Raw genomic sequence first — 13,432 nt, 5'->3', positions numbered from 1 at the left:
TGTCATCCACCACGCAAGTTGATGGCACATAATTGTCATCCACCACGCAAGTTGATGGTGCATAATTGTCATCCACCACGCAAGTTGATGGTGCATAATTGTCATCCACCACGCAAGTTGATGGCACATAATTGTCATCCACCACGCAAGTTGATGGCACATAATTGTCATCATCAAATAATGTAAGCTAGCATCTGCCTTTATTTTTTAATAATCTAGCATCAGCCTTTAGCATCTAGCATCTGCCTTTAGCATCTAGCATCTGCCTTTATTTTTTGCTATTCGTAGCCTTCAAGATTTATGCGTTAAAATTAAGCATTAAATGCAAATTTTCCTGTGTCAAGAACAGCACTTTGTTTTACACGTCACTCTGAGTGCAGACACATGTGTGAGCTTAGGAATATAGCATTTCCGTTCCTACCGCGCGAATGACGTTGAATTAACATTGATTGAACGTTGTTTCAACTAATTAAACTCGTAATAAACGTAATTTTAACGTCCTTTGCCAGTTGGGAATTAACTCTTCGGTGGTGATGGGGTTCAAGCATCTGCGATATAATCGACTCTGGTGAACAGGAAAATTTGACACCCCAATGCACGCCACTAATTGGTTAGGAAAAACATTCTGTAAAATTCAAGAAGAATAATTTAATATTACTTTAACGTCTTTGAACTTCAAAACGTAATAAAATGTTACCCTTACTTAAATTAAAACTAAGCCCAAAGGTTAAAGGGTTTGCATTCAAGTGATCAGGCTGGCAACGTAAATAAGCAAGCATGCACAGGAATCTTGAGGGCAAAGCGAGACCCAGAGGTAGCGAGCACCAAATATCATCCATCAAAAGATGCATTCATTGACGAAGGAATGGCCTATAAATATCGCCAGTGAAGCGTGCTCTAAAATAACGTCTCAAGGGACGCTTTCGACGCCTGTAAATTGCGCGAAACATCGCGCGGCATTTCAAGATACATGGTCATTAATTTTGACTATGGATTCTTCAAGTAGAAAATCAATTATTTAAATATCTTATAGGATAACGTCATTGTTTTTTAATATTAATATTGTTCATTGAGAATCCCTGGGCCAATAAATACCTACAAGGAGAGAAAAATACTTATATACGCTATTGGTTCACCATCCAAGGAATAGATGTTACTGAATTTCAAACACGAAAACAGCATACGATTACTGGTATAGGTTGATATGGTGTTCAATTGATAACATTCACCAAGAAGAATAATGAACGTTAAAGCTGCTAGATTTTAGCAGCAATTTCCAGTGACGTGGATTAAAAGCCGGAACATTTTTTATCAAACATTAAGTTTCATATTCATCACATACCTGCCTCATATGCCTGATTAGAAAATAATAATCGAAGCAACATTTCTCGCTAAATTTAATTAAAAAAACGAACAAGCTGTGAATCAGAACAACCAAATACACTCAAGAAAATAAGAAGACTTTGTCCAAATAGCGATGCAATTTCTGCGCATTTGTGGATCGTCCTGACCCAGTTTGACCTGACAAAAGAGTGTATCGGTGTTACATCCGCTCTCTGCTCATGCTGTGGATAAGAAAGTCAGTCACTATATGGACAAATTGACGCATAAAATTCCCCGAGTGCAGGCTCAGTAAGATTCGACACGGTCTTGCTAGCACATCCATCACAGTCCACGACAGGCCAGCGCTCAACCACACACAGCAAATGTGCAATTTAAGGCTTGCTGCGAGAAAAAAATATAGAAAGTGGTCCATTTTGGCATGATAAACTGATGAATATTCCATTTTTACCACATAAAAAATGAATAAGAGAAGAAATTTGATGGTAATATTCTGTTGTGCTGCAAAAAAAAAAAGCTTACAAATAAAATGAAAGAAACTAATACACAGAGGCAGTCTTTTACCTTGGCAAAATATTTTGAGAAAAATCTTTATCTTTAACTAATATACTCGTATTATGCCAACGCTAAGCAGACTTAAAATTAAAGAGCTCAATTGAAAGCATATGTTTTAAACATATTTCAGTAGTAACTATTCTGGGCAAAAATTTCATATCATGTCTTAAGTATTGAAATACGTTTACGCTTTAGATAATTTCAAAGTCATATACAACGATAGGCAATAGATAATTACTACTGAATTATTTACCTAATTTCCCGCTTCGTTACAACGATGAGATTTTTAAGCAAGATTACAATCGCCATGTATGAACAATTTTTTTTCTGGTCCACTACAGAACGAACAATCAATTACGAGCGAGGTTGAAGGCCGAAGTTGAATGCGAATTGACTTCTTTGAAACTACGTTGATTACGAGTTGATTTCGTTTAAACAACGTCGATTACAAGTTAAACGATGATTTAACAACATTTATTCAACGGTATTTCAACAGCAGATGCCAGCTGGGAAGGTAAACTTATATTTCGTTAACAATACTCCAAAGAAATCATATGCATTAGGAAAATGCGTATTGGCTTGAACTAGATAAGAGGTTTCGTAGTTATGATTTTGGAAGTGTAGCGTTTAATGCTCAATAATAAATGGCATCGACGAATAAGTCCCCAAGGTCTGGGGAAGGGGAACCAAAGGGGAATTAAAAGAAGGGGGAATTAAAGGGGAAGCAGCGGCAGCGCAGGAGCTTTTTAAAGACGGCCGCTGCAAGTGCGCCCTTAATGGTAGTAAAATAAAAAGTCAAGGAATTTAACATGAATGTGTCTTTCAACACTCAAACACGGCACACGGCAAGATATATCAAAACGCGGTCAAACGTCTAAAACTTGGAACGCAACAATAATATAACATAACGATGACTTAACATAACGATAATATAACATAATAATAACTCCAATATTATAACGATAATACAAAAGGCAACAAAGCGCGCAGCAGCCACATGGCCACCACAACAGCCACAGCTCACGCATTCCCTCACACAGCCACAGCTCAATGACAGCTTTGTGTGGCACTACACACGCAGTGCGTGTCACGCTGTGCGGGTCATTACCGGGACTCGTGCGTGTGCCTTGTGTTATGTGTGTGAGTGTGAGTTGTGTTAAGTGCGTGTGCGTGTGTCATTGCATCAATATTGTATACACGTGAACGTGGTACACACTGCATAGTGCATATCACTGCAGCGGAGGTGTGACGGAGCAGTGATCGCACAATATCAGTGCAGCGGTGCAGTGAGCACACAATATCAGTGCAGCGGTGCAGTGAGCACACAATGTCACTGCAGCGGTGCAGTGAGCACACAATATCAGTGCAGCGGTGCAGTGAGCACACAATATCACTGCAGCGGTGCAGTGAGCACACAATATCACTGCAGCGGTGCAGTGAGCACACAATATCAGTGCAGCGGTGCAGTGAGCACACAATATCACTGCAGCGGTGCAGTGAGCACACAATATCAGTGCAGCGGTGCAGTGAGCACACAATATCAGTGCAGCGGTGCAGTGAGCACAATTTCACTGCAATTAATAAGAGCGACCTTGGCCGACGTCCAGGCGGCGCTTGATGATCTGTGCCTGATGAGGGGACGAGGTGAGGGGGGACGAGGTGAGGGGACGAGGTGAGGGGACGAGGTGAGGGGGGACGAGGTGAGGGGACGTATATATACAACAGCTGCCGCCTGCAGAGCTCGTCAGGCTGCGGGCCTGCAAAATGCTGACCGACATCAACGGAACGACGTGAATGTCGCTCAAAAACTCATCAACGAAGCATAAACTTATCAATTTTTATTCGTATTATTAGTATTTATTTATTTATTTGCTTAATTTATCAATACGAAGGCACGAATCGTTCGTATGCAAATGGACGAGTTTGTGTATTTTTCCTTTAACAGCTTAAACACGATTAATTTAATTAATATTATACTCAAGTAATTAATCAAGTCCCAACTGATTGCACAATTAGCGTTGCACAACTATAGTCTCGGGGAATGGAGAAGAGATCTCACATTCTGTCAATTATAAATATAATCAAGAGTTTTGATGAATAATTTGCGGCGGCGGCGGCTTTATAAAGCATATTTATGGAGCCTGTAGCTCGACGTATTGGATTTCAAGTCTTCACAGAACAAGAAGCAATTGTGCAGAAAATGAGGGAATGCCGCAATAATTATAATGATATCGTAACCACAACGAGGAAGTTGCATTGAGACCAGTTTTTGTACTGTTCATGTCATGTGTTGACATTAATGTATGTCAACAGTAATGTATGTCAACAGTAAAGCATGTCAACAGTAAAGCATGTCAACAGTAAAGCATGTCAACAGTAAAGCATGTCAACAGTAAAGCATGTCAACAGTAAAGTATGTCAACAGGAAGACTGCTCTGTAGTTCACGTATATCAAGCGGTGCGGTAAACAGAAAACAAGTTCAATGTCAACACAAAAAAAATCAGCTAGAAATCCAGTAGCTCATCTATATAATCATTAATAAATACATGATGTAAAAACTATAATATACATTCCAACTTATTAAGTAATTTGCAGGTTAGGCCTGATTATCAAGTAATTAAATTGATTTCCCAATGAATTCGAAGACGATAACAAAACATATCTTACTTGACCTTAATCTACTTTAAAAACAAGATTTTGATATTTAACACTCAGAGAATTATTTGATTAAAATTAAATTTGCCATAATAAATATCTTCTAACTCTAATTAGTTAAATACGGCTTCATAAAGCCACACCAAGTGAAGAATAAGTTAAAAAAGCAGAAATCATTAGAAAATTTAAATAAAGATAACATTTATCTCAAACTAAAACCGGCAAATAAAATGAATATTTAATAATTATATAAAGAATTTGTTTACAGAAGACCTAAATAAATGATCAGAAATAAAATTCTGAGCAATCTATGAGGCAGTCAAGGTTTGTTTTAGAGCCGACACCGCGGAAATCTGAAACAACGATGAGCATTAAAATGACCTTGAAAAATTAGCTCTTCGTTAACGGACTGTATAAACTTGTTACGTAGGAATAGCATTGATGTCGGTTAATTAATCAATATACAAGGCGTTGAACATGTAATAAAAATATCGCTTTGATGAACAGCTACCATCAGATTAGCATTTTTACCTGATGAAAGGTGAATACGCTTTTAAAAATCTTCTTAATGAAAACGTTGATGTGTAAGAAAAATTTGATGTACAATATATAATGAAAGTGTAACATCTGCTACATGGATACTCTAGTCATCGCAACATTCACTCAGAGAATTGAGTGAAACTTCGACCAAATTGCGATGCACTTTTCGTGCTTGTGGTGGGTCATTCTAACCTAGTTTATTGCTCTGCAGATGGACGTACCATTGCTACGTGTATTAAGTGTGTCACTATTTGCATATGAACCATTAATTTTTTTAGTGTGCATTTCTTTATGCAGAACTTGACGGAAGTAACGACAGATAAGTGTAATGTAAGGAAGTAACGACAGATAATTAAGTGTAATGTAAGGAAGTAACGACAGATAAGTGTAATGTAAGGAAGCATAAGTGTAAAGCAAAACGCATTCCCCGCCTGAGTGTCTGGCGCCGTGCTCGTCACATTCAACGGAACGCGGAAACTATACAAAGCTTGCGCCTTGCCGAGAACTTCAATTAAAAACTGGCGAATAAATCAGCGAAGAAACCAGCCTATATATATAAGACTGGAATGCGCAAACGAGAGGTGATAATTATAACTGGAGCAGGAATCTCATTATGATTAAAAGGAACGAAAAACTCGTTGCGTTTAATGTTGAGTTTCATGGTGAAAAGTTTAAAAAAATAACAATATTATAGAACTTGGGACGCAGTGAAAGGGACAAAGTCCTTCCGAGTGAAAACATCATCACAACGTTTGTAAAGGGATAAGATTTAGTTACAACAACGAAAAACAGGCCAGAACGAACTGTTTATAACCAGCTGCGCAACCGTAGCGCATATTGTATAGCAAGTTGAAAACGTTCCGGTTGCTGCATGTTTTAAACGTTCAGGTCGGAGCATATTTCGAATGTTCGTTTCACTACATTATTTTCAACGTACAGGTCGTAGCACATCCCAAACGTTCAGGACAGATATCCTATCTGTTACTTTAGCATTAAGATTTGATCGCTCAAGAAAAGTCACTGCTGAGTATCGATCGCAGTCGTATTCGATCACTTGGGATTTTGATAGAATCCTTATATCGAATTCTCATTCTCATTCGAAAATTTAGGAGAAGATGGCAAATTTGAATTATTTAACGAAACTCCAATATGAAACATTAAAATCATATAAAAATTATGTATATCTCTTACTAAGATGACAGTTACTTGCCGTAAATTCTAGAGATTTTAAAAATGCACACCAAAGTTCATACGCGGAAAAATATAATATGGAGTGTTGAAGGAAATAACAAAACTCGAGAGACTGTATCCCAAGCTGAGGCGTCGTTGCATTATTCACGGCGCGAGATATTGACTGCGCCGCGAGATATTCACTGCGCCGCGAGATATTCACTGCGACGCGAGATATTCACTGCGCCGCGAGATATTCACTGCGCCGCGAGATATTCACTGCGACGCGCGAGATATTCACTGCGCCGCGAGATATTCACTGCGCCGTGCGAGATATTCACTGCGCCGCGAGATATTCACTGCGACGCGAGATATTCACTGCGACGCGAGATATTCACTGCGACGCGAGATATTCACTGCGACGCGAGATATTCACTGCGACGCGAGATATTCACTGCGACGCGAGATATTCACTGCGACGCGAGATATTCACTGCGACGCGAGATATTCACTGCGACGCGAGATATTCACTGCGACGCGAGATATTCACTGCGACGCGAGATATTCACTGCGACGCGAGATATTCACTGCGACGCGAGATATTCACTGCGACGCGAGATATTCACTGCGACGCGAGATATTCACTGCGACGCGAGATATTCACTGCGACGCGAGATATTCACTGCGACGCGAGATATTCACTGCGACGCGAGATATTCACTGCGACGCGAGATATTCACTGCGACGCGAGATATTCACTGCGACGCGAGATATTCACTGCGACGCGAGATATTCACTGCGACGCGAGATATTCACTGCGACGCGAGATATTCACTGCGACGCGAGATATTCACTGCGACGCGAGATATTCACTGCGACGCGAGATATTCACTGCGACGCGAGATATTCACTGCGACGCGAGATATTCACTGCGACGCGAGATATTCACTGCGACGCGAGATATTCACTGCGACGCGAGATATTCACTGCGACGCGAGATATTCACTGCGACGCGAGATATTCACTGCGACGCGAGATATTCACTGCGACGCGAGATATTCACTGCGACGCGAGATATTCACTGCGACGCGAGATATTCACTGCGACGCGAGATATTCACTGCGACGCGAGATATTCACTGCGACGCGAGATATTCACTGCGACGCGAGATATTCACTGCGACGCGAGATATTCACTGCGACGCGAGATATTCACTGCGACGCGAGATATTCACTGCGACGCGAGATATTCACTGCGACGCGAGATATTCACTGCGACGCGAGATANGCATGCACCAGCTGAGACACAGGGCATGCACCAGCTGAGACACAGAGCATGCACCAGCTGAGACACAGGGCATGCACCAGCTGAGACACAGGGCATGCACCAGCTGAGACACAGAAAAAGCTTCAGTCTGCGGCTCAAAATTTCAACTCGCAGGAGCAACAAAAAAAATTAGCGCTTGCTTTTAAACGCAGCACTTGTGAGGCTGAAAGGCAGTCCATCTGCTCAGGTCAATTCTCGAATTTAAGTCACAAAAATAGAGCTAAACCATTATAGTTAATTATTATAATACAAGAATACCAAGCCATTATATAGAAACAATTTTTCAAATGTAGATAAAAAAGACGAAGCAAAAGACGAAGCAATGTTCAAAAGACGAAGCAATGAAGTTCCTAAATTCCGATGCCTTAAAATCGAGATTTAAACGCTACGCTGGGACGGTGGGATCAAGCGCAGCTAAAGGGACCGATCACAATAGAGCTTCTGTTAGGCTCGGTAATACGGTGGCAATTTCTGCAGTTTGTGCGGCCCGGTAATACGGTGGCAATTTCGGCAGTTTGTGCGGATCGGTAAAACGGTGACAATTTCTGCAGTTTGTACGGCCCGGTAATACGGTGGCAATTTCGGCAGTTTGTGCGGCCTGGTAATACGGTGACAATTTCTGCAGTTTGTGCGGCCCGGTAATACGGTGGCAATTTCGGCAGTTGCGGCCTGGTAATACGGCGACAATTCCTACAATTTGTGCGGCCCGGTAATACGGCAACAATTCCTACAATTTGTGCGGCCCGGTAATACGGTGACAATTTCGGCAGTTTGTGCGGCCTGGTAATACGGTGACAATTTCTGCAGTTTGTGCGGCTCGGTAATACGGCGATAACTTCTGCAGTTTGTGCGGATCGGTAATACGGAGACAATTTATGCAGTTTGTGCGGCCTGGTAATACGGTGACAATTTCTACAATTTGTGCGTCCCGGTAATATGGCGACAATTTCGGTAGTTTGTGCGGATCGACATTACGATGAAAATTTCTGCAGTTTATGTTCTTTGCGCATAAATAATAACGTTCGTGGAGCCTTGACGCAAAAATCTGATACGTATTTTCTAGTTATCTTACCAGAAGTTTCCAAGCAGCTACACTCGACTGGAAAATTTAGAGCTCAATTAAGGAATAACTAACAACATTGACTTACGTTCATGGGGAAAACGTTTCAAACGTTTTTCCCCATATAACATATGGGGAAAATAGTTCAAAGAAGAAATAGCGATATGAAATATATGGTTTATGGTATATATGAAATAACTGGTTTATGGTGCGGATTTTACGTATTGTGAAGCGTAAAATCCTGGTTTGGTTTCGACTCTGTGAAAATAAGAACCACTGTCGATGTTGAGGATTTATACGATTTGGCCTAATCAAACATTAATTAATTAAATTACCTTATAAATTAATTTATTTTTTATTGATGTAACTGCTTAGTTTGAACAAAAAAGTACTCACCACGAAGAAGGTGGTAACGAGAACAAGACAATATTCGTACGTACCTAAAAGAAAAGAAGTATGTATAAGCAAAAATATTTTATAAATTCCAATTGACGAAGGTTATCTTCAGGAATGAATGGAAATATAGTGAGACGTCAGAGAAAATGTTAACTAACGTCTTCACCAATGGTATTCGAGTAACTGAAACCATTTAATGGATCACAATACAGAGATATTATTTTGAAAGAAGTTAATTTCATATTAAATTTCAAAACATACTGACAGGAACTTTTTGAATTAAGGATGATATGAAATTTAGTGTTATAACTTGAGCATATTGCTTAGACGATGAAGGCAAAAAAATATTGATCAAGTTGAATTTAATATGATAGTAATACTAATAACCGTACTAATACGATAACAATAAAAATACATGAAACTCTGGGTAATATTTGGAAAGGAAATCAATAAAAAGGTGATGAAAGCGAGGATTAAAATATTGTAGCTTCAAGTCGATAAAGTACGCTTGAGTAAGGTATTAAGTAAGGTAGTAACATGCAGATATTACTGAGCAGAGAATACACAGTAATATAAAGTAATAATCTGGAGGTGTTGGTGAGAAAGTAATATGAATAATACCCCGTTAATACCTTAGACAGAGAACGTTATAGTTCGAAAGAAACCAATCATAAGTAGACGAATTAAAGGGTATTTATATACGAAATAAAATAACAAAATTTAAGGTCATAGCACTCCGATATTACTGATAGGAGAACACACAGTAATATAAGATACGCGATACGCATCTTTTACTAATAAGAGAACCTACAGAAATATAAGGTCATAACACTGTATCATTACTGCTAAAAAAACACAGCAACATAAGTGAATTATACCCATGCTTTTAAAATAAATGAATGAATAGTGAATACCCTGTATTACCTTAGACAGAGAGCGGGATGCGTGCGAGTATCCTTGTTGCTGCGGTCGCTGCTGCTGCTGCTGCTGTGTGGGGCCAGCGCTGCTGCTGCTGCGGCCGGGGTGACTTAGCTTGCGCAGCTGCGGCGGCAGCCATCTGCAATATACACAATATTATACATTAAAAATAATATATTATACAAAAAATAGAATATAATACACAAAAATTAAATATTTTACCTTAAAAATGGAATATTATACATAAAAAATAGAATTTTATGCATTAAAACTAAAAATTATACATTAAACATAGAATATTATACATGAAAATTGTCCATTATACATACAAATATAATATTTTACATTATTAATAAAATATTCTACATGAAAATTGTATATATTATACATAAAAATATAACATTTTACATAAAAATAGAATAATATACATAAAAATTTAATATTATACATCAAAAATAATATGGAGTAACGCTAAATAGCCTACATGCACCAGAAACGTTCAACATGTTTAGAGGAGCTACGATGTTCACGATAACTAGAGGTGGAATTACGATGATGAAATAAGATTTCATCGATAATAAATATAGAAGAAGGATAACGATCAATATTGTGCATGAAACATGATAAGGTGTAAGGCACGAGCCATGAAAGGAACAAAATCTGAATAAAAAATAATTCAACAATTCTCGCGTAAACATCGCTCGGCAAAATTGAAGGCAAAAATCACAAATAGAGTTATTTTGATGATAAATGTAAATTTATTCGTTTTATATCTACGAGCCTTTGGAACGCAGGCTTCATTCGAGAAAATCTGCACAGCAGCAAACTTTCCTATAGTCAATATGATTAAAACATTCTAATTCATAAATTGTAAATAATTTACTAAATACAATTTTGAGCACTTGAAATACATCTTCTAATAAACGACTTCATATTGAAAAAACCTACAAATTTTGCTGAAATTATTTGATGCTTAAGTCGTGCCGAAATCGCTGAATTTATGATTCTATTTGGAATCGGCAGTCAGTTTGCCGAATCAGTGCACGGAATCAGCTTTTTTATACAACAGGAAATAGGGGTAATCTCAGTGAGCGAAGTTCATTTTTTAAAATATTTAAATATAAATGAACTTGACCGAACTTGAACTCACCATTTCTAACTCTAACTGTCGATTTATGTTCTAACTATAACGTCCGGTTTTCAGAATCAGCGCCAAAAAATGCTGATTCTACACATTCGGTTAACTGGCTGCCGATTCCATAGAATCGGCAATTCCGCGATTTGGGCACGACACATCAATTCAGTTGGCGTTGGACCAGAAATTAGAACGAGCAACTCACATATTCGAGCACTAACTTATAAATTATTCACACATTCGAGCACTAACTCGCATATTATTCACACATTCGAGCATTAGCTCATATATGGTATGTATATTCGAACTCATATAGAATTAATACACACGAACACTAACTCAAATATACTTCTCACATTCGAGCACTAACTTAACCTTCAATCTCACCTGTAGCATCATTAATTACAGAAACAATTTTTCAAAATTTTTGCCTATAAATGCGTGAATTTAAGGGTTAAATACAAACAGCACGCGGCGAAGTGAAGCGCTAGCCAAATGCACTGCACCTACGAACTGACTTTTCAATTACGATAAGCGAGCGCCAGTGACGATGTGACGCGTCCAAGTCTCATCATTTCTAGGTGCCGCTCGTATCTCGGGCAAACGCAAATTACAATTACCAGTTTCTTGACGCAGAAAAACCTGCAGAAATACTCAATTTTCACAGAATTGAGCTATCACTGAATGCAGCAAATTTAAGATTTATTAACTATTGCGAAAAAAATACAAAATGAGTTGAAAATGGGATCAATAATTTTCACACATATTCAGCAGAGGAACCGTGAGAGGTGCTCAAGTTCATCGAACTGAATTTTCAACCAAACTTTTGAAAATAATTAAAAACAGAATTTTTAATGAATTTCGATTAAAAAAATCGCCGTAAGTGTTCTCGTAACATTTCCTAAACGAATGACGAAGGAAAAATAATGTTTCATAAAACGCAACTTCCGACTCAACTTTTGCATGTGACCCCTTTGATTTTCTACACGACCAAGTCATTTCCCAGAAGCAGCACAATTTAATTTCACTAACATTCAATATGACGTCGAATAAAAAATATCGATAGGCATGCTATTCTCGAGATATCTGATAAATATCCCAAAGATATAAGACATTTTGGTTTATAAAATTCGACCGCAAGAGGTCGACTGGGCAAGCGATTTTCAGGCGCTAAAGATCATCATCTTTGTAAAAGGCTTTCTGTTTTGTTGAGTTTGAGTTGACTTGAGTCCGCGTGCAGGTTTTAGGATAACCACAGTTACGACAGCAAATTTTCTTGCAAATTTGCTGAATGAAAAAATTGTATCGAAATATTGTGGGCAGCTTTAACGCGGGCTACGAACAACTGAGCTAGCATGAAACTATTTGATAATCATACGTTATCGATTATCTTTACATTCTAAAAGTCGGATAAACAAGTAAACCATAGGAGCGCGCATAAGAAATAGAAAATTAAAAACTATGCTAACAAAAAGTTCGCTAAAAATATTTACAATCATCAAGATTCGACCCTTGCGACGTCGAATGGACCAGTTATTTCTTAACCGCACGACTTTTTATCACCAACATTGGATCGATGTGAGGACTGAAGTAAAATATTGATGGACACGATGGCTCTTATGGACAAAACGACCGCACTCAGACCAGCTCGACGCTAATGGATGAGGGTCGTTAGTAAATGATCCAGTGCAATTACTTAGACTTGGCGATTGAATGGGGTCGCTCAAGAAAGATTTGACCTCTTCAATTCCTGTAGAGGCTGTTTGAGGCTGGAAATTCGCAACACTAACGTACATGAAACTATAACAAAACGTAACAAGAAACCGTAACGCGAATGTATCTTATGCGTACGATATTAGAGATTTACGTTCAAGAACAGTAATAAAGGAATAAATTTGTAACTGGTCACAGCAGTTCTAACTTAAATATAAAGGTAAAAACAAATATAATATTTAAATCACGGCAAACTTCCTGATGTAAACATCACACAAAATAATAATAACGTCATTACGAGAGACGAAGACAGAGATCGTATATTACTACTATATAGGTTAACCATACCGGAATTCTACTTTTTCGAGGTAACGCAGTCGTATTGTAGATAGAAATTACCGCTCAGTATAATTTGGAACATGATTGCCCGACAACTACTATATTCGGGACGAATAAGCACTCATAAATTATTTTGAAAAAACACACCATCAATTCCAGTAAAACCGACATCAAATACAACAGTAATAAACGGTCAAGAATCCAGACGTCGTGGCGCCAGCGAATAGGCGGGGAGGCCGACGATGAGCGCGAAACGAGCGCTAGGCTGTGTTAGAAATCAAAA

At 38.6% G+C, this 13,432-nt stretch overlaps 1 protein-coding gene across 1 annotated transcript in view; it reads right to left on the bottom strand.

Moving 5' to 3' along the window:
* The window catches only part of LOC108668429 (triple functional domain protein), a 105,034-nt gene that overhangs the window by 51,833 nt on the left and 39,769 nt on the right, over positions 1–13,432 (bottom strand). Inside the window, exon 28 of the mRNA XM_047885322.1 lies at positions 9,969–10,101. Within this exon, the coding sequence (XP_047741278.1) occupies positions 9,969–10,101 (133 nt within the window). The remainder of the gene's footprint in view (positions 1–9,968; positions 10,102–13,432) is intronic.

The sequence above is a fragment of the Hyalella azteca genome, unplaced genomic scaffold (genome assembly GCF_000764305.2).
Source record: "Hyalella azteca isolate HAZT.00-mixed unplaced genomic scaffold, Hazt_2.0.2 contig17590, whole genome shotgun sequence".
Classification (NCBI taxonomy): domain Eukaryota; kingdom Metazoa; phylum Arthropoda; class Malacostraca; order Amphipoda; family Hyalellidae; genus Hyalella; species Hyalella azteca.
The sequence above is the reverse complement of the archived record's forward strand: the minus strand, read 5'-3'. Positions and strand labels throughout refer to the sequence as shown.